Here is a 22,040-nt window from a genome sequence, read left to right on the forward strand (position 1 = left end):
TCCAGATGACTTGCCAGTTCAGAGGGTCCTGTTCTACATCTTCTCTTCCTCTTTCTTCTCCCTAAGTGTTCACCAAGGATCTGTCTTTGACCTTGTATCAATAGTATAGGCTAAGTTATGCTGTGTGAAAAATGACCACCTCATCTCAGTGGCTTACAACAACAAAAGTTTATTTCTCACTCACGTTACATTCTTATTGTGAGTCTGCCACTGTCCTACCCCTCACTTTTTTCTTTCTAGGACCCCAGCTATTCTGTCTGGGACATTGATGGTCTTAAAGCAGGAAGAAAAGAGACCTGATTCCTATGGTTTCTGCTCAGAAGTGACAGGTCATTTGTCATGTCTGCCCACATTTTACTGGTTATGTGAGTCTCATGGTTGCTCCTGAGATCTACAGAGCAGGGATATTTAATACTTTGGAAGGGTGGAACACCATCTCTGGGTGAACAAAAGCTCCATCTACCACAGCCCTATTCTCTTCTTACCCCATAATGTGGACCTAGGCCCACACCCTTTCCCTAGGGCAATTTCATGAATGTCCATGGTCTCTGCTTTGTCTCCAGGCCCAATAAACTCACAATCCAATGCTTGCTGGGCTGCTCCATGGGACTTCCTCGCCAGAACCTCAAACACAACACGCCCATAAAGGAATGCATCCCATTTCCCCCACACCTGCTGCTTCTGTGAAACCCTGGATCCTCCCCAAGTCATCTCTGCCTCTTTTTCTTCCTCCCCTTAGCTTCCCATCCATTGCCAAGTCATACTGAGCCTGTGCCTACCACATGTTTTGACTCCAGCCTCTCTCCTCTCCATGTCTGCCCTCAGGTCTCTAACTTTGGGATCCATTCCCTTCATTCACCTCAAACTACCTAGTACATAGTAAGTATGCAAGAAGTATGTTTAAAAACCCATGGTTCCTTACAATTCTACCATATTTGCAGAGAACATGCAACACGCATGGTCCTAGGGACACACCTGTGAACCCCACAGTATTACCCCAGCCTCCTGGACTACCTACCTCTTCTTGCCTCTTAAGTCCATCTTTCAGAGGAGCATCCTTTTCATGCAGTAGGATGAGCCTGTCCATTCCCTGCGCGAGAACCCATCATGACTCTTCACTGCCGACTGGCTAGGGTCCAAGCCTTCCCTAATTTGACTCTATCTCTTTCCCCAATTCTCATTTTCATCTACCCCGCACAGCAGCCAAATCAAAGGACCAGATCTGTGTGTTCCTCTGTGCCCTTGCTAATGTCATTAGAGGTGAAACGGACATGTCCAAATGCTCCCTGTCCTTCAAGGCCCCACATGAATATCTAGAAGGCTTTCTGGATGCCTACCTTACTGCCTCCCCAGTTAAATCTCCACAGCAGTATATATGGAATTCTTCCATACCACATGCCATTTACTCCTGTTTCAGCTAAGATTGTATGTATCTTCTCTCTCCCCCAGCTCGTAAGCTTTTTGTGGGCTGGAGCTGTGCCTGCTCAATCCTTGTCTTCCCACGGTATCCTGAATGAAAGTGCTCCATAAGCATTTGTTGAATGAATGAATTTGTCACAGGAAACGGGAAGTAAGAAAATGAAGTTCAGGCTGGTGCGGTGGCTCATACCTGTAATCTCAGCACTTTGGGAGGCTGAGGCAGGAGGATCACTTGAGTCCAGGAGTTTGAGACCAGCCTGGGCACCCTAGTGAGACCTTTTCTTTACGGAAAAAAAAAAAAAAAAAAGTTGTGCTTGGTGATGCCTGTAGTCCCAGACACCTCTCCTGAGCTCACCTCTCCTGAGGTGAAGGAATTGCCTGAGCCCATGAGTGCCACTGCACTCCAGCCTGGGCAACACAGTAAGACCCCAACTCAAAGAAAAAAAAAAAGTAAAAAGAAAGAAAGAAAAAAGAAAATGAAGGTCATTTTTCGATAAAACACCTGAACAACAGATCCAGGAAAATGCCTTATCAGTACTCTTCTGTGCACTTACAACATACTAAGGCCAGGCCTGAGGTCCTTGACTCCAAGTAGCTGACCTCCCTGGGCTCCCAGGCCCTCATTTTATGGCTCACCACACCCTTAGGAGTAAGTATTGGTGGAAGCCTTCCCTTCTCATTTCACCTTACAAATCAGACAGTTAAAGGTAACACAGAAATGCCGTGGGCCCTGCCATGCTGTGACTGATGGGGCTGTTTGAGGGTAGCAGGTGTACAAATAGGCTTTTAGAGATCCTTAAGCAGAATGTTTGAGAATCATCCAAACCTCAAATACCTTCCTGATGGCAGAAAGTGTCTCAGCTGCTAAGTAGCAGATGTTGCCACTTTCTGAGCCCTTCCTGGGAGAAACCTTAAGATCAAAGCTTATCTGGCTCAGAGGTAGGTTTTCCCAGCCTAGAGGAGGGATGTAGCCACCAGAGGCATACAGAGATATTTAGAAACCTGCCACCTCTTATGGAGGAATATAAGAGGTGAATTTGTTGAATTTACCCGATTAGGACAGCAGCAGTAGGGCAAATGGGTACATTGAGGAAGGAAATCTCAGGATGAGATTTTACAAATTTTACAAAGAGACTTACTGATAACAGCAAATAGCTATAAAAGCTGGTTAGCCAGCTGGAAAACATTTAAATAAAAAGTAGTTAACCATTTGTTGCTATTTAATTATTACTGTTAACTAAATTTATCTTAAAGAAACAAAATGCCACCATCAATTAACCCCTTTAAACCTCTGGAAATTTCCTTCCACAGACCTTCTCCACCCCTGATGTAGTCTTATAAATACATCTAACTAGCCTCTGCCTCTTTGCAAAACAGCAGACACTCTCTCTGCCATTTGGCCCATTGATCCATTCACAACATATCTTCCCCTTAATAAATCTGCCTTTCTTTTTTTTTTTTTTTTTTTTTGGTTGGAGTCTCACTCTGTTGCCCAGACTGGAGTGCAGTGACCGGGCCTCGACCTGCTGGGCTCCAGCGATCCTTCTGCCTCAGCCTTCCAAGTAGCCGGAATTACAGGCATGCGCTACCACGCCTGGCTGATTTTTTGATTTATTGTAGAGATGAGGTCTTGTTGCCCAGGCGGGTCTCGAACCCGCGGGCTCAGGAAATCCACTCACCTCAGCCTCCCAAAGGCGCGGGATTACAGGTTGAGCCACCGAGCCCGGCTTAAATCGGCCTTTCTTAATTCATAAGTGTCTTGGTGAATATGTTCAACACGCCCCACCCCCACAGTTCTGGTCATACCAAACCCAGCCTGCCACACACATGACACCTCTTGCATGGGTAGATGCATGCTAGATGAACAGAGAAAACTTGAGTGGAACAACTCTCTTTAGTCTCCCTTAAATGCCCTGGATTAATGGTGAAGGGGAGAGGGAGCTGCTTCCTTAAGAGACTAGAAAGAATGCAAGAAATCCACTTCCTGGCCAGAAGTATTTATGCACGATTCTAGAAAGACAAGCTTAAAGGAAAGGCTAGCTGGCATTAAGGCAGGAAAGGGACAGGAGAAAATGGAGCTGGAAGTGCCAGATCAAGATGTCTCCTGGGGAACATGCTGTTCTGTGTATGGCCTTCCTGGGGAAGGAAGGAGACCGGGATGGGTGAAGTGGTGATCCTGGCATCATATTTCAAAAAGCTCTCAAGTTTAGACTTTGGATTTTATTGCTGTGTGAGGTTGCAACATTGCAAAGAAGACAGTGACACACAGCAGGAAAATGTGACTTCTCAGATCTGCATTCTGCCTGCACTCTGTCCAGTACTGCAAAACCGCCTCTGGGGCACTGCCACAGTTAAATTTTTCCATAAATTCTGAAATTGTCTTGGAAACAGCACAAATGCATTATGTTGTATTTGTGTGCTCAAAGCATTGATTTGTTCAGTGGAAACTAAAAATATTTTATAATGATTGTAATCCCATTTTTTCCCAATTATTTAAAATGGGATTGTTTTTTAAATGGAAGCCCTGAGGCTGAATATGGATGAGAAAAGCAAATAAGACCATCTCTCCTCAAGCCAGGATTAAGACATAGCAACCATTAAATTGACATACTGATTTAAACAAAACCCAAACAGTTTCTGGCGAGCATAAAATAGAATTGGTTTCGCCGGGCTCGGTGGCTCAGCCTGTAATCCCGTGCCTTTGGGAGGCTGAGGTGAGTGGATTGCCTGAGCCCGCGGGTTCGAGACCCGCCTGGGCAATGAGACCTCATCTCTACAATAAATCAAAAATCAGCTGGGCATGGTAGCGCATGCCTGTAATTCCGGCTACTTGGAAGGCTGAGGCGGAAGGATCGCCGGAGCCCAGCAGGTCGAGGCTGTGGTGGCCGGGAGCCACCACTGCACTCCAGTCTGGGCGACAGAGTGAGACTCCAACTCAAAAAAAAAAATAGAATTGATGGGTTGATGAAAGATTAACCAGAGAGAGTAAAGAGTTAAGGCTTTCTGTGTTTTATCTGTCTAGGTAACTTTTGTAATCATTTAAGATAGTTTTCTACAAACATATGTCAGATTCATTATTTTTGTTCTGAAGGCCTAAAGTTGTCCTGAGAGTACCAGGGACTCATACAGTGTAAAATTTACCTGTTTTCCTCCCCACTTCCTTGAAGGTGATACCCAGAGATGTTAGGTGAGGCTGAGTCCAGCCATCAGGCCACAATCCTCAGGAAGTAAGAATAAGTACTTCAAGATCCCATTTTGGCTTCAATATAGTAACTCAGAGACATCTCAAAAGCCACAGTGAATCTGAATTTTACCAAAACAATTCTCATGATTCTTGGATGCCACAACTTGAATGAAAAGGGCTGGCAGAAGGCCAGGAATTATGGTTCACATCTGTAATTCCAACACTTTGGGAGGCCGAGGAGGGAGGACTGCTGAGACAGAAGTTCAAGACCAGCAGAGACAATATAGCAAAACCTTGTCTCTACAAAAAACTAGCTGGACATGGTGGTGTACACCTGTAGTCCCAGCTACTTGGGAAGCTGAGGTAGAATGATCACCTGAGCACAGAAGGCTGAGGTTGCCCTAAACTGTGATCTGGGCACAGAGTGAGAAAAAAAGGGGGCTAGCAGACCACTGACCCAGCACCTAATCAAGTCATGAAATATAACCTTAACAACTTGCTTCAGTAACGGACTAGTTTTTCTCTCCTCCTTTTGTTGCTATGACAATGAAGGTTTCCCTGACAACTTCACCTGTTCTTTCAATGCCTCCGGGCAACAGTACAGGAATACGTGTCTACAGAGTGAGCTTTCCAAAAAAAGAAAGGAAAGACATCTATTTCCAGATTTTTTTTTAAGTCTCCATTTTTCTCTTTATACTATAGATATACTCCTAGAAATGCATTCACCTAGCACACTTGGAAAAGAATATGAAACGTTGTCTATTCTAGCTTTTATTGAGTGGTAATGGTCATTTCTAATGGTTTGCTAACTTGCATGATGCACTGAGTGTGGGAAACAGAGCAATTTCTGTACACAAAAGAAAATCATATACATAAGCAGACAAATGGAGAGGCATGTATGCCAGGGACCAGCTCCTAATGTCAGAAAATAGACCCACTGTGCTTTGAGGAGATGCTCTGAAAGCTTCAGGGAGATTACAGCAAGTTGGACAAGATATGTGTCATCAACCTTGAACTTAAATTCGAATGTGCCAAACAGAAGAAAATGAGCAAAAATTAGTTGATCCTGAAAATCTTGCCTTATAGTTCATAAATTCCGAATGGAGAACATCTGCTCCATCAGTAAACTGGCTTCTTTCTTCTCCTGAGTTGTCACTCTCACTCAAAAGGGAAGGCTTCGGTTGAAATTCCTGATGAAATTCCCCTATTAGGAAAACAGAAATGTAGAAAGTATGATTTCATGAACAGAAGAGCAAACCATAAATGATCCACAAATGTGTTATCTAATTACTTCAATCTTCTCTCTTCCCTATTAAGAGAATTCTCCCTTCTCTGCCAAGTGTGAATAAAAGATAAAAAATAAAAATGGAAATTTTTTAAAAAGTCAGAAAGCCCCAAATTGAACTTAAAAAGTTAAGGCCTCTTTATTGCTTAGTTTCTTATGAAAGAAATAACATTTCCTCTTACTTTTTTAAGGAATGGAGAAAAGAAAGTGTAAAAGAGGGTTTTTTTTGCCCTCAGTAAGATGTGACTAAATATTTCAAATTCAAAACTCAACAAGTATTTACTGATCAGCTGCTGAATGGCAGGTACTATGCTAAACATTTTAGAGATTTAAAGTCAATTCTGACTCCTGTCCTTAAGCAGTAAATAATCTCAAGGAAGAGTGTGGGAGGGGACTAGACAAAGCCTCAAATCATAACAACAAAAGAAGAGACTACGAGAAAGCACACCCAGACAGAGCATGTCCACCTAGACTGTTTCCAGAAGGTGTGGAAAAGCACAAGGAATACCATGTGGAACTCTTCTGACTGATCTGAAGACTAAAAAGGACCAATCGTTCCACCCCTTAAGCCTCCAAGCTAGCAGAATACCCATGTCTAAAACAGGGAGGAGAGAAATTTACTGGTAATAAATTATGTACAAGGGGGACTCCCCCCAAAAATGGAAATATTTTTGGAGGGTAGGTCTCTTGTAATAAAAGCTTCTCCCACAAGGTACGTGTTCCAAGAACCCATCAATATCAGAGTACCAGCTAGCGTTGTGAGAGGCTGCGTTTGACTTCAGTGAATTTTTTTAGAGATTCTTTCAATGTGATTGCCCATTTCCTGATGGGTGATTTATATGAAGAACCTGCCCACATCACACTGAGTGTTCAGCAGTTTTTGACCAAAACACCATGACCCATGTGCCCTTACCCTTCATATTCACCCTATCTTGCCCTGAGCAACTTTTTTTTTTGGTTTCCCTGGATGAAAAAAATCCTCAAAGGGAAACGTTTTGTTCATGTGGAAGAGGTGAAACAAAAAATGGCAGAAGCACTAAATGGCATCAAAACTGAAGAGTTCAAAAACTGTTTGTAGTGGAAAAAGCATCTCAATATGTGCATTCCATCAACTGGCAAGTACTTTGAAGGCGGCTGAAGTTTAAACATGTACGAATCGAAAGGACAGACCGACAGAGAGCAAGAAGTCATTTTTCATCTTGTTCTTAAATTCTAATACAATGATGAAAAAGTAGAAACTATATTTTGGGGAAATGCATACTTTAGGTAGAGATTAGCCTTGCCGACTTTGTCTTTTCAGAAACTGCCAGGCATTTTGTAAAGGGAGTTTACAAGGCCTAAGACTTCACGCATTAGGCAAAAGTTATGCTAATCACAAAACTTGTAATAACAAAAGTTATGCAGGAAGCGGATGGGGACTGGATCTTCCAGTAAATTGGGCGCTGTCTGCAGGGAAGTCAAGGATCCCCCGGAGCTGTCAGCTGGGAATGCATAGGAGATAAAGGGAAATGCACCCTGTTAGCTCTATGGAATGTTATTCTGGAATGTACAGGAACACTAGAATCCTTATCAAGCCCTTCTCTAGGGGCTGTAATAATGTGGGCAGATATTAGAGTATCTCTGTCACAGGATCTCCAAGACATTCACAAATGGTCAATAAGGAAGTCACGGCAGTCACACCTACCTGACTGCAATACCTCCAAGGGAAAGGATTTAAGCCAGAGCTTGAGGGAGCTACGGGGCCACACTCATTTAGAGTGTAGGCCCGCTTCCTGTCTGTGGAAAGTGAACTTTTCTTACATAAATATTTTCTTCTTTCACCTCTTTGTGTGTTGCAATTCTTTGCATTACTCGGATCTCTGGTTTGCCAGTGCATACCTCCGGCATGCCGGTTCTAGCGGTGCTACATCCCTCTCCCTCCACCCTCCACCCTCACCCTATCCATGCCCTAAAAAGAATAAATACACAATTTTTGTAAATAAATTGTCTTGGTGGGGGCCCTCCCTCTTAATTCTTTTATTTTAAAAATGTGCCTAAAACACTACATTCTACATTGCATAATGCTACAATGTAGGAGGTAGTGTTTACCTGACTTACCAAATCGGTAGTTATATTTGTTTTTTTGTTTTGTTTTGTTTTGTTTGAGTTGGAGTCTCACTCTCCCGGCCACCGCAGCCTCAACTTGCTGGGCTCCGGTGATCCTTCCGCCTCAGCCTTCCAAGTAGCTGGAATTACAGGCGCGCACTACCACGCCCGGCTAGTTTTTTTTAATTTATTGTAAAGATGAGGTCTCGCCTGCCCAGGCGGGTCTTGAACCCGTGGGCTCAGGCAATCCACTCACCTCAGCCACACAAAGGTGCGGGATTACAGGCTGAGCCACCGAGCTCGGCTGGTAGTTATATTTGTATATAAAGTATACACTTACATTTTTGGACAACATATGGTTCCAATCATAACCTCGGGTAAAAGAAATATTACACCTAAATACCTAAATGTAAGAAGTGAAAGCAAAACACTACAGGTTTGAGTTGATATAAACAGCTCTCCTATCACTAAGAAGAGCATATTCAAACTACTAGAGAAATAATCTGTATCATATTATACATTATGAAATAGTCTCTTTCACAAATCAGTAAACATTTGATTTTAGTATTTTCTTTAATATCCATTGAGCAAACAGGAGCAATCAAAATATTGTCATAATGTAATCCAATGAGGGCTTTTCACCAAGATATGAAAAATATTTCAAGAAATCTAGAGGTATACAAGACAGACTGTTTAGTGACCATTTGATGATTATTAAAGAGCTGCAGAATTTCAGAGCTACAAAGAGCCTTTTAGAAGAGCTACTCCAATCATCTCATTTGCAAGTGAGGTAATTAAGGTTAACTGGCTTGTTGGGGTCAAGTGGCTTTCTAAACACACATCTCAACTACATTTCCCACCCTCATGTATAGTGAAATGTAGCCATGGAGTGAAGTCTAGTTTATCAGTGATGAGCACTCCTCATAGGCCCAGCCCATAAAAACCTGTCATGAGCAAACCACCATGCTCTTTCTCTTCTGGCTTAAAACAGATGGACATGGAAATTTTGGAAACCCTGCACTAAAGACAATGGATTTGTGGGATGAAAGGAACTTGAGTCCTCGGGTCAACACTCGCAGGGGAGTTGCCTGCCAATCATTAACCCTCATTTGGACTTAATTTAGATTGCAATCTGCTACTGAGATTTGGGAAGTTTATGTATTACAGCAGCTAGAGTTTTCCTAAGTAACAGATTTACCCTATCAATATTTTCTTTCCAAGAATGAATGTAAAGAATTTTCTCTAAATTTTCAGAATGAGAATAGCTCTACTACTTACTGGACCAAGTAGTACCGGCTATGTGACCAACAGCAAATTACCCAAACTCTCTGATCTTTTGTTTTCTTCCCTATAAAATAGAGATGATTAGAGTATCCGAGACTTCTGAATTTTAAATGATATCACCTTCCCAGATGAACACCATACCTGGTACACAGGAAATATTCCATAAACATGAACTATGACCACTGTCATATCTGGGTACATGTTAATTTAACCATAACATTTGAAACTGAAAAACAAGCACTTTCTCCACAATTCATTCTCAGACCTTTCACGGGGCTAAGGCGATGGCACGAGTCCTCTTTGATGATCTGTTCTTCTTCCATGATATTTGACATGGGCACATTGAGGCTAACAGTGTCTTCATCAGAAGGCTAAAAAGACACAGTGCACTGTTTCATTCAAGGGAGAAGTGTTATCCGTGTATATAGAGAAAGTTATGTAATAAAACAACATCCTGTGATTCTTACAAACAACATATTGAAGAAAGATGCCAGATAGGAGAGTCAATTCCACTTACATAAACTCAAAAACAGCAAAACAGATCCATGGTGTTTGAAGTCAGGTTTTTCTTAGGAGTGGAAGGAGTGGTTCTGCTTCTTGAACTAAGAGCTGATTAAATAACTGTATTCACTTAAGGAAAATTCATGCAGTTAACACCTATGCACTTCTCCGTATATATCCACTCTAGCTGGTGAAGTTTATTCAGAAAATCTATGATTCTGTCACAAATGAAGTACGGGTTTATTGTTGCTATTTAGGGAACAGCTTTCCAAATCTCCAGGATCAGGAGCCTGCCTAAGAATACATTTCAATGATTGTGGCTTGCTCCTACATCCTTGAGGTATGACCTTCAGAGTTGGTCCTTGTCTATTTTTGGAAACATGCACAAATTATTTAGAAACTGGCAGAAAACAAGGGTGCATTTCATTCATTAAACAAATATTCATAAAAGCCCTACACTTTTGTGCTTGTTTATCTTGAGGAAAACCTGTTGTTAATTTCTCTCTCTTTGTTTAGAATTGTTTCACTCTTGTCGCCTAGACTGATGGACAGTGGCACAAGTGGTGTGATCACAGCTCACTGCAGCTTCAAACTCCTGGGCTCAAGGCTATCCCCCCTCCTCTGCCTCCCAAGTAGCTGGGACTATAGGAGCATACCACCATGCCTGACTGGTCTCAAACTCCTGGACTCAAGCAATCCTCCTGCCTTAGCCTCCCAAAGTGCTCCTAGTCCATGTTGTTAATTTCTGAGAGACAAATACTAAATCAATCGGACTAAGGCAACAGCCAAAGAAAAAGAACAAGGTGCAATCCCTGAACCCCTCAATGAGATACAAATGGTAAGACTGACTGACCATAGATGGTAAAGTCTTTGCCAAACAAAGTGAAAATAGAAAGCTACATAAGATAATTCAGAACCCTTACAATTCCAAAAACTACATTTCTTGGAGGTGTTCTCATGTAATGAGGCTATAATATGAAGCAAAAAAAGTCCAATGGGAAGGTGAGAATTTTACTCTCTTGAGGGTAATCCTTTCTTTAGTTGCTTTTCCTTCCACCCACCTCTCATGTTAAAAAATGAGCAAAATTCCAAAGATATGCATCTAATTAAAAGGGAAAGAATAATTCCCTGGTCTTTTTTAGAATGATATTAACATCCTACTTACACTAAGCAAGAACAGAAGGATAATGAAGTTCTTTGTGTAATGCTTTATTAATGAACTTAATTAGCCTTAGAAGAGAGATAAAGGAGAAAGCGGAGTCTGTTTTAATTTAATAGAAAATATGCTTAGGGTGAGTAATTTATGAAACAACGGCCCATTTGAGGGGGCTTATGAGTTTTAATAAAGCTGAAGAGAATGAATTAAAATACAACTTATAAAGCAATGCATTTAGTATCTCCCCTCTCCCATTGAAACACAGAAAACTACCATCATGGCTTCAAGTGGCTCATTTTCTTTTACTGACACTGGCCTTCTTTTCTGCCTGCTAATTCCTCTTCCTTTCAAAATGCTCTATAGTAGAAGATGTTAAGGAATTCCATTTTTTAATACACTGCTTTAAATAGGGCATTTTGTGAAAAATAAATTCAAATATCTTAGCTACCTATTAAATTTCAGACCTGAAGAACACTGAGAAAAGGCTTTTTTGGAGTCATACAAAGGAAAAAATGTGAATTCCTCAGATGGGGTAAGTGGCCTGTTAATTACCACTTCAAGGAAATTTTTTTTTTTTTTTTGAGTTGGAGTCTCACTCTGTCCCCCAGACTGGAGTGCAGTGGCCGCTCCCGGCCACCACAGCCTCGACCTGCTGGGCTCCCATGATCCTTCCACCTCAGCCTTCCGAGCAGCCGGAATTACAGGCGCGCGCTACCACGCCCGGCTAATTTTTTTATTTATTGTAGAGATGAGGTCTCGGCCTGCCCAGGCGGGTCTCGAACCCGCAGGCTCAGGCAATCCACTCACCTCAGCCTCCTAAAGGTGCAGGATTACAGGCTGAGCCACCGAGCCCGAAGGAAATTTATAATGTTTCAAAACTCAGCAACTACAAGAACTCAAATACTTCCCCTACATCTTTCTAGTTCTCTGGATCAAGAAGTTCCATTATATTAATATAAGACTTTAGGGAATCCAATAGACTGCATGTGAGATGATAAATGCATTAACAAGTTACTTATAAACACTATAGGAAGCTCTAGAGTTTGAGGCCTCTTAGTGTATGAGTGATCAGACTTTTATATAATTATCTGAATAGAAGATAATACAATCTAAGAGTTTCAGGAAAAGAAACATTGTTACAAAAACTATAGCAACTTCATAAATGCATTTCCTGTGAGTAAACTGCTAAAATGCAATGTACACTTGATTCCTTAACATTTATGCATGCATAGAACAATGTTTTCCCAAATTGCTCGATCACTTTAAAACAAACATATTTATAAAAGTGCTTCACAGGCACTAATATACTACTTAGTCACTTCATAATATTTATGATGCAACCAAGAATATTCTAGACAATGTGCAGAATTTCTAGAATATTATTGATTGCATCATAAATATTACTCTAGACAATATGAGGAAGAAGATAGGAAATCTACTCTTGAGGCATTTATTAAAGATGTAGAATAAGCTAACAACAGCTAATATTTACCTAACACTTAGAGGATTTCAAATTGCTTTCACAAACATTATCACATATTCTCATACAGATGCATCAGTGTCCTTTACCAGAAAGGAGTTCAGTGAACACTGCTGATATATCTAGAATCACAGAAGGAAAATGTCTGATCACCAACTTTACCTCGGTGGCAGATAATCGCTTATCTCCATTATCACTTCCAACTCCCGAATCAGAATCCTTCTTGCTGAGATAGATGCCATCAACATTGAGTTCATTGAGAAAAAATTAAAAGCACAAAGTTCACACAAAAGACATCAATGTATATTCTAATAATGACTTTGCTACACAAATTTTTATTATCAGTCCAGTATTAATGAATATGAAGATGTGCCCTAATGAAAATCAGACATTTGTACTGTCTGAACATAGTACAAGACAGATTCTTTGTGTTCAGAGTTTTATAGATTTATGCTCTAACTAAGTGGCTTGCTCTTAAATGTCAATTTGTTGCTCTAAAAGTTATCCATTTCTTTATTTTATTGGTTCTAGCATATAAAAAAGGAAATTGGAAATGCAAATTAAAACCACACTGAGACATCACCTAACTCCAGTCAATGTGGCCATCATCAATAACTCAAAATAACTAGAGAAGATGCGGGGAAAAGGGAACCCTTCTACACTGTTGGTGGGAGTGTAACCTAGTACAACCTTTGTGGAAAACAGTGTGGAGATTCCTAAAAGGTCTAAAAATCGACCTTCCATATGACCTCTCAATCTCCCTGCTGGGAATATACCCCGAGGGACTCAAATCACTCTAAGAAAAAAATACTTGCACACGTATGTTTATTGCAGCATTATTCACAGTAGCAAAAACATGGAACCAACCGTGCTGCCTACTGAAAGAGGACTGGATTTTAAACATGTGGTACATATACACAATGGAATATTATGCAGCCATAAAGAGGGACAAAATTATGAATTTTGCAGCAACTTGGATGGACTTTGAGTCTATAATACTGAGTGATCTATCCCAGAAACAAAGAATTGAGTAACATATGTTCTCACTCACAAGCAGGCCTTGAACAATTATCACAATACTATAAGAAAGGGATTGGCAGTAGTGAGAAACGCCATGGTTGCAGGGGACATACCTCATCAACAAGGGTAGCTGCATGATGAACATTTGTATATCTAACCCTGAATTGTACCACACATCTTTAAAATAAAAAAATATTTAGAAGCAATAGGCCACAAAACTACTTTTGTCCCTTACGTTATGAAATGTGATTACTTTAAATAATTCCATAAACTTTTATCCACTTATTAGATATATTTGATAAAATCTTTAGATAAAAACAATGAATATATATTTTTTAACAGTTTATATAAAGTAACTTTAGGGTAGTCTGAAATTTTAAGTTATCTTGATTAGTATAAAGTGAAGGAAAAGATTTCTGCAGTGAAGACTTCTCAAAAAAGACCTGCATTTCTCTATGTGTGTTCACAGTATGGGAAATTTGTTTTCTGGGAGCTCAAGGCTTGATTTATGTCACAAAAAGCCCAACGATATGTGAGGACATGAAAGAATTCTAGCACTTCCATTTGAAACAGGAATTGGCAAAATACTAGGGACACTGTATTTTTTTTTTTTTTGAGTTGGAGTCTCACTCTGTCGCCCAGACTGGAGTGCAGTGGCCGCTCCCGGCCACCGCAGCCTTGAACTGCTGGGCTCCGGCGATCCTCCGCCTCAGCCTTCCGAGTAGCTGGAATTACAGGCGCGTGCTACCACACCCAGCTGATTTTTTATTTATTGTAGAGATGAGGTCTCGCTGCCCAGGCGGGTCTCGAACCCGCGGGCTCAGGCAATCCACTCACCTCAGCCTCCCAAAGGCGCGGGATTACAGGCTGAGCCACCAAGCCCATCTGGGACACTGTATTTTTAAAAAAACAATTTAAAAATGAAGCTGAACACTTGAAAAAAAAATGAAGCTTGTAGTTTTTCTTAACAATGTTCTGAAGATTTTTTTCAAATTTAGTAATTGTTAAAAAGACATGTCTGAGTTCAATATAGTTGTTCTGATAAGTAAAAAATATATTTATGTTACAGATCTTATTTATTAGTATACACATGTTCTCAGGGAGGATTGATTATTAGGAGACAATAGATGAGATTTGAGAGACGCCAAAATGTTTTCAACAGCATCAATTTTCTCTTTCATACTCCGATGTTTCTCAAATTATAAATGTGAATTGGTTAAGTGAAGCAAATAGAGTTTCCAATTTTTGTGTGTGTGCGTGTGTATGTGGTTTTTTTGTTATTGTTTGTTTTGTTTTGTTTTTGCCTGAAGGGCTTTGGTTTAAGCAAATTCTAAACAGGGGCTTTGAGTGAAGATATGGACTCACCTGTCTTCCACATGCTGGTGTAAATGTGGCCTCTCCATGGTATGGAGATAAAGGGAGTCAGTTGTCTTGATCTGGCATGCTTGTATGCTCAGATACTTAAATATGTGCACTTTGCCTTTTGTGCAAATCTATGAAGAAATCAATAATACATAATCATATTTTAATGACAAAACAAAATGAAATTACCAGATTCTGACTCTATTTCAATTTCCACGATTTCATTTTAAGGAATACCTAACAATGACACTAAATTTGTCTAGTCCAAAACACATAAGGATTTTGGGAATCATTCTCTCTAAATTCTACTTTGAATTAAAACAAACAAACAAAAAACATGCTCAAGCAATTTCCAACTTTTCTCAAATTAAATTTAAAAATTCAAGTATTTTGCAGAACAAAGCACAAATATAGTAGAAATGTATTCAAGTGTAAATAGCATAAAAAGTAAAAAAAAAAAAGGCCAACAAGCTTGGTAACATTCTAGTTACAAAACAAGCTTGGTAACATTCTAGTTACAAAAGATGACAAAAGCACAATTATTTTCAAGCCCCTAAGAAAGCAGGCTGTGTTTAATAAAAAAAAAAAAGAAAAGAAAGCAGGCTGTGCTCGGTGGCTCAGCCTGTAATTCCAGCACTTTGGGAGGCTGAGGGCAGAGGATTGCCTGAGCCCGAGGGTTTCAAGACCCACCTGGGCAACTTGGCAAGACCTCGTCTCTACAATAAATCAGAAACTAGCTGGGTGTGGTAACGCACGCCTGTAGTTCCAGCTACTTGTAAGGCCGAGGCAAAAGGATTGTCGGAGCCCAAGTAGGTCGAGGCTGCAGTGGCTGGGAGCTACTGCATTCCAGTCTGGGCGACAGAGTGAGACTCCAACTCAAAAACAAAAACAAAAACAAAAAAAGAAAGCAATCAAGAGCTTTAAAAGAATTGCAGACTTACTCCAGTCTGGGCGACAGAGTGAGACTCCAACTCAAAAAAAAAAAAAGAAGTTGTTAAATCGTTTTAAAAAATAAACTTTAAAACTATTTATATAGTTAAACATCTGAAAGCATACGTACTTCGTTTTGTTCTCAAGCAGTTTAACATTTGAGCTTGAGCCCTGTATCTAAACAATCAGTAATAATATTTCAAGATCTTTAATTCCATTTTCCAGCTAACGTTCAAATAAGGACTATACTATTCCTTTTCTAAGGCATATACTCCATGAAACAGTTTTAAATAAAATTATAAATAATCAAACATACAATTCTGGGGATCAAAATAGTGAGTCAGGTGCTGGTAAATAGATTTGATGCAGCAGAAAACAATTTATTATACCCAGATTTACCCAAGGTTTCATCTTTTGAAAGACTGTGACTGTCTATGATCATGCCTAATACAATATTAATTGTATAAATACAAAAAACTGGCCCTGTGGAGGGTTGCTTCAGCACTGATAATGTTTGTGCTCAGAAAACAATACTCTAAAATGAAGACCTCAGCTGCAGCCTCAGAAGCAAACGTTTTTCTCTGACCTTCTCCCGCCCTCCTGTCTCTCAGTCCCATTCTTCCCTGAGGCTAGCCATAGAAACTAGAATCTCTTCCTCAAGGCAGGTCACAGAAATCAGAACACCTTTTCCCTAAAGCCAGTCATAAGTCCTAAAATTATTACTCTAACTCCCCCTCCACCTTTCTGTGCAAAAACTGCTCATAAAGAATTTATCTGACCCACTTTTTTTATAAAGTTGTTAAGACTACCATTCCAGAGAGGGTCCTGCCCCATGCCCAGAAGGAAGGAATGTACGCTCAGAGAGGTCAAGAAGAATCTAGACAGACAAGCCTTGCTGGGTTTTCCCAACTCAGTCTACTAGCATGAGGTCATACTCTTTGCCAATCGTATTTCTACACCACTGTCCATATTTTGCTGAACCTAAGCAAAAAATTTGACAATTTCCCCTGTTTCTTTGTGTCTTCATTCTAAAGGCTCCCATGCACATACTGATCATGCATTTGTATAACTTTTCTCTTATGAATCTGCCTCTTGTCAGTGATTTTCAGCACACCTTCGGAGGGCAAAGGGGAAGTTTTCTCTTGGCCCCTATAACAGCATCTCCCACAGGGCAATGGTTTTGCTGCAAGGCCGCTCACCTGTGCTGGAGGAGACTGCAGAGGGTTATTCTCAAGCAGTAACACTTGCAGCTGCTTCATCTCTCTAAAACAAATCGGAATCACGAGCACTTTGTTGCAGGAAAAGTCAAACTTTACCAAGGGAAGATCTACTAGTTCTAAAATAACAGAAAAAAAGTAGAAAGCAACAAGGTTAAACAGCTAAACATTCAAAACTGAATTGTTTTGTTTATCAGGAAAAATATCATTTACCATAATCAAAGGCAAACTGTACATTAGAAATACATGGCATATGTATCCAACATTTTACTGAAGGGTGAGATCATTGGGAGCCCACAAATTTTAAACTGTTGTTTGTTCTGATAAGAACTGGAAAACACTTGACATTTACAGCATCTATTGTTTAAAAAGTCCTTTTTTCCAGCAAAAGAATCACGCAAGCCACACCACACAGGACATGTTTATGTTTGAACTTTCCAACTGTTTCCCAGTAGCACTTGCTAGCACATGAATAACATGCTCACTAAGCCGGGCTTGGTGGCTCAGCCTGTAATCCCGCGCTATTGCACTCCAGTCTGGGTGACAGAGTGAGACTCCAACTCAAAAAAAAAAAAATATATATATATATATATATACTCACTACAGAATGTTCTTATCTAGTCAATGTATCTAGGCTGGCATTAGCCCAGAACTAGTTACAGTAAATATGTTCATAATTTTTTCAACTACATTTTTAAAAAATACATGTTATCTAATTCAGAATTTTCCGGTGGGACTTGTAATTCTGGTTTGATCAGACTTTATTTTACTACTTTTAAAAAGTATTCTGTAACTCCACTAACAAGACAGAACATTATATTTAGCTTAAAATCCCCACCCAGCGGCACAGTAAACACTCAGTCATTTCAAGCACTCAAACCGACATTGGCAGCTGCTAGAAATAAAGTCAAATATATTCCATAGAGCAAAGAGAGACAGAGCCACGCCAGGCATCTAGGGTGACGCTGGCGTGTCACTGAGATCTCTGTGTGTGAGGCTATGGAGGGTTCATTTTGGAAGAGAACTCAGCACTTTTGTTATGGAACTCGTTAAGAGATAAAACATGGTTCTTTAAAATACTCAAGAAATTCCAAAGTAAAAGAAGAGCAAGAATTAGATAAAGAAGAGGAACTGAAGGCAATGACCTGGAATAAATTAACACTATTTCTTCTCTTCCCCTACACTGCTCTAAGGTCTTCCCTTTGCTATATTACTTCAAATTCTACCAAGAAAGATTCTCCTAGTAACCAGTATCTCTTCTCAAAATTCAAGGTGCTCTGGGAATGTAAGGAACTCTCCTGAATTCATACCTTAGTGAATTACTTTGATTGAAAGAAAGGAGCAATGGGACTGAAATTCTAGAAGAGGCAGAAGAGCATCTCATGCCGCAGGTCCCAAGTCAGGTCAGTGATAGGAGGACTATGTAAGAGAAATTAAGGAGGTGTATTTAAAAAAAAAAAAATGGAACCCTAGGTCTGCAGCCAAGGAATCTGTATTTTTAAAGTGGTCTTGAGTAGTTGATCAAACCCTGTTCACCTCCCCATTCTCTTACAGGATTAGGGATTAATCTCAGGCCACTCTAGTCACAGAAGACAGTGGAATCATGAAAGTGAAAGGATGGGAGAAGTAAGATTCCTTTCACCTCATGGTTTGTTTCTAAAATGGCTAAAAATCAAGAGGATTCCATGAAAAGAGAAATCCTTCTTTGCTGTAACCCATAGCAATATTAATCTGTCTTTGCGATGTTTGCTGTCCCCACTAAAGTTAGGCTGGCAAATCAGTGGCAAAATTTAACTCTGAATCTTCAGCAATTCTTTGCCACTTAAGGCGATGACTTCAAAGCAAGACCAGAGACTACATACAAAGAAGACATTGCAGGAGGGAACTTATAGGTAAATAAAATAAGAAATTGTTTTATAATGACTATTTACTTTCAGTTCCATTTTGGAACTCAATAACCATTGTAGTTTTAAAAAATAAGAGCTGAACAGTTTCACAAAAATAAGATGGGGAGAAAATTATAATCTTGCAGCACCATGCCAGAAAGAAAAGGTCAAAAGAAATGGAGAAGAAAAAGAGAGTAAGAATAAAAGAGCAAAGGGTACTTTGTTCACTATGGGGGGAGTGAGGGTCACCTAGACGCCCAATCTTCACCTACATGCAGTCTACCTATGTAGTAAATCCATACATGTACCCAACAACTCTATAATAAACAAATAAATTTTAAAAAACAAGCTGGGCTCGGTGGCTCAGGCTGTCATCCCGTGCTTTGGGAGGCTGCCTGAGTCCGCGGGTTCGAGACCCGCCTGGGCAACTTGGCGAGACCTCGTCTCTATAATAATTCAAAAAATTAGCTGGGCATGGTAGCGTGTGCCTGTAGTTCCAGCTACTTGGAAGGCTGAGGCGGAAGGATCGCCGGAGCCCAGCTGGTCGACGCTGCGGTGGCTGGGAGCGGCCACTGCACTCCAGTCTGGGTGACAGAGTGAGACTCCAACTCAAAAAAAAATTAAAAATTAAAAAATTAAAATAAAGAAACAAAAAAAGAAAAAAGAGGAAGAAATCCCACTTCTCCTTCCCATCTGCAAAGAGAGGCAATGAATGGCTATTTTAATTCTCTGTTCATGCTGCTCCCAGAAAGAACAAAAGATAGTCTCCTCATTGCAATATTGTAGTAAAACCACCACAAAATTGATATGGGTGATTAGGCCACAAACTTATTTTTTTTCCTTCTCAAATTGAATGCATATGAGGAGGGGTACCCATGGAGGAAAAACATGTAAGTAAATATGGCAAGCCATTAAATTCACTGCCTGAAAGCATTATCAATGCTCTTTTGTCAATAGAATTCTCCAGAGTGAAGCAAAAAGAAACTTGATATTCAGGAAATTATTTAAAAAGAAAGATTTTCCAGTAAACTAAAGTTCTAGCTTTGAGTATATTTTAAAATATCAAAACTGAGAAAACATAGTTATGGAAAGTATAGCAATTTGTAACTGATCTTTTTAGGGAAAGGAATGCTTTTAACGTAAGAGAATAAGGAGTGGTGACAGAAATAAAATTTAAGATTTTGCAGGTGCGCTTTCTTTCCACGTATTTCTTAACTATTACAGACAACTGTAAAATGATCAAATTAATTTTTGCCTTTTGAAGATGAGAGTTCAATTATTTGTGATGTTTTCACAATGATTAACATGAGAGCTTAAATTTAAATAAAAGTTTTGGCTAGGCATGGTGGCTCACTCCTATAATCCTACCAGGTTGGGAGGCTGAGGTGGGAGGACTGCTTGAGCCCAGGAGTTGGAGAGTAGTCTAGGCAAAATAGTGAGGTCTCACCTCTACATAAGATTTAAAAAACAGCTGAGCGTGGAGGCATGCACTTGTAGTGTCAGCTACTTGGGAGCCTGCGATGGAAGGATCTCCTGTGCCCAGGAAGTCAAGGTTGCAGTGTGCTGTGATCATGCCACTGCACTCCAGCCTGGGTGACAGAGTGAGACCCCAACTCAATGATTAGATAGATAGATAGATAGATAGATAGATGAGATAGATAGAGATAGATATTAATAGACAGATAAAAGGTTTCTTTAATGCATAAAAGACTATATGCATATAAATGTGCTGTTAATAAAACTTTTCCTTTTGTATTTGTTTAAACCAAAAAGAAAAGGTTCATATGTTCAAAAAATAAGGATTGTACAAGGAAAAAGTGAAAAATCAATCTATAAAGCATGGTACATTTTACAAAGCTCTTTCCCTTTCATGAGCTCCATTTTCTTGCCTTATATAATGAAGCATTTCAAGACAAAGATAATGATGCAGGGACAGGAAAATAAAAATTGGGCAGCTCTCAAATTATTGCATTAGTGTCAGATTAAATGCATATAGTTTCCAAATACTAGGGCTTTTACTTTGAGGTATATTTTTAAATATATGTTTGAAACCGGGTATGTCTAGAGTCCTTAAACAAAAACAGCGGAAATCAATGTGATCTTTGAAAACCACAGTGTGCTTTGGAGAAAGCATTCAGAGTTCTGGAGCTCATCAACGCATTCCTGATCGAGATCCAAACCCAAACATGAAATTCAGATATACTACCCTCTACAACGCTGCCTTCAAGTTCTTAATGGTACATAATTTCTGAATATATTCTTTTTCCTCGAACCCCAACATACTCTGTAAGAAGAGCAAACGGTGGAAGTCCATGGCTCCAGAGCAGGGCTGTCTGAGGGGCATGGCATTTGTGCTGGAGAGCCAGGGAGCCGGGCAACCAAATCTCAAAGCTGAGGCTCTGCAGTCATCCTTGGTGAAACATACCCAGCAAGACATTAATTGGCCCAAGTATCTCTCCAGCAGAAGCAACACCCTCGAGTGAAGAACAGAATCTAGACACTGGGGGTTTCCAACCAGGAACCTCAGATCCCCAAGGCTAGCTATCCTGACAACCAGGATCTGCAGGATCCAAGCATGTCCCCTAAACTGTTGGCTTTTGTGGTCTAGAACATCACAACCCCATGCCCAAAACAATTCATGATGCCCAGTTATGGGCTAGTTTGTCTCTCCCTCAAAATGTATATGTTGCAATCCTAACCCCTACAACCTTAGAATGTGAATGTATTTGGAGATATGGTCTTTTAAGGGGTAATTAAGTTAAAATAAGATCATCAGGGTAGGCCCTAATCCACTGGTGTCCTTGTAAGAAGAGATTAGGACACAGACACACACAGAGGGAAGATGATGTGAAGACAAAGAGAGGAGAAGATGGCCACCTATAAGTCAAAGTGGAGGCCTCAGAAGGAACCAGCCCTGCTGACACCTTGATCTCAGACTTTCAGCCTCAAAAATTGGGAGAAAATATACCACCCCATACATGGTTCTTTGTTCCAGCAGCTCTAGCAAACTAGTACACCCACCCATAGCACATATAAGGGAATGATTTTGCTGCTGTAGCACTTGACTCAAATTACAACTTAAAGACCACTTTTCTGTGCATGTGAAATTCAAATCATAATTATTATTAGTAGACACACACACAGTACAAGATGTACCCTCTTCCCCAAAGTAAACCCCCCATATAATAAAAGTCTCCCATTTTCTTCATTTTTTTCTTCTTTTTTTTTTTT

The 22,040-nt window shown here is 40.1% G+C and overlaps 1 protein-coding gene across 1 annotated transcript in view; it reads right to left on the reverse strand.

Moving 5' to 3' along the window:
• Nucleotides 1–459: 459 nt before the first annotated feature.
• The window catches only part of LOC103274556 (leucine-rich repeat and calponin homology domain-containing protein 1-like), a 158,302-nt gene continuing 136,721 nt past the window's right edge, over nt 460–22,040 (reverse strand). Inside the window, exons 5-10 of the mRNA XM_021705891.1 lie at nt 16,906–17,042; nt 14,780–14,907; nt 12,557–12,620; nt 9,523–9,628; nt 5,683–5,807; nt 460–624 (exon numbers count right to left, since the gene is read on the reverse strand). Of these exons, the coding sequence (XP_021561566.1) occupies nt 460–624; nt 5,683–5,807; nt 9,523–9,628; nt 12,557–12,620; nt 14,780–14,907; nt 16,906–17,042 (725 nt within the window). The remainder of the gene's footprint in view (nt 625–5,682; nt 5,808–9,522; nt 9,629–12,556; nt 12,621–14,779; nt 14,908–16,905; nt 17,043–22,040) is intronic.

The sequence above is a fragment of the Carlito syrichta genome, unplaced genomic scaffold, assembly GCF_000164805.1.
Source record: "Carlito syrichta isolate Samal-C Ts95f unplaced genomic scaffold, Tarsius_syrichta-2.0.1 Scaffold314799, whole genome shotgun sequence".
Classification (NCBI taxonomy): domain Eukaryota; kingdom Metazoa; phylum Chordata; class Mammalia; order Primates; family Tarsiidae; genus Carlito; species Carlito syrichta.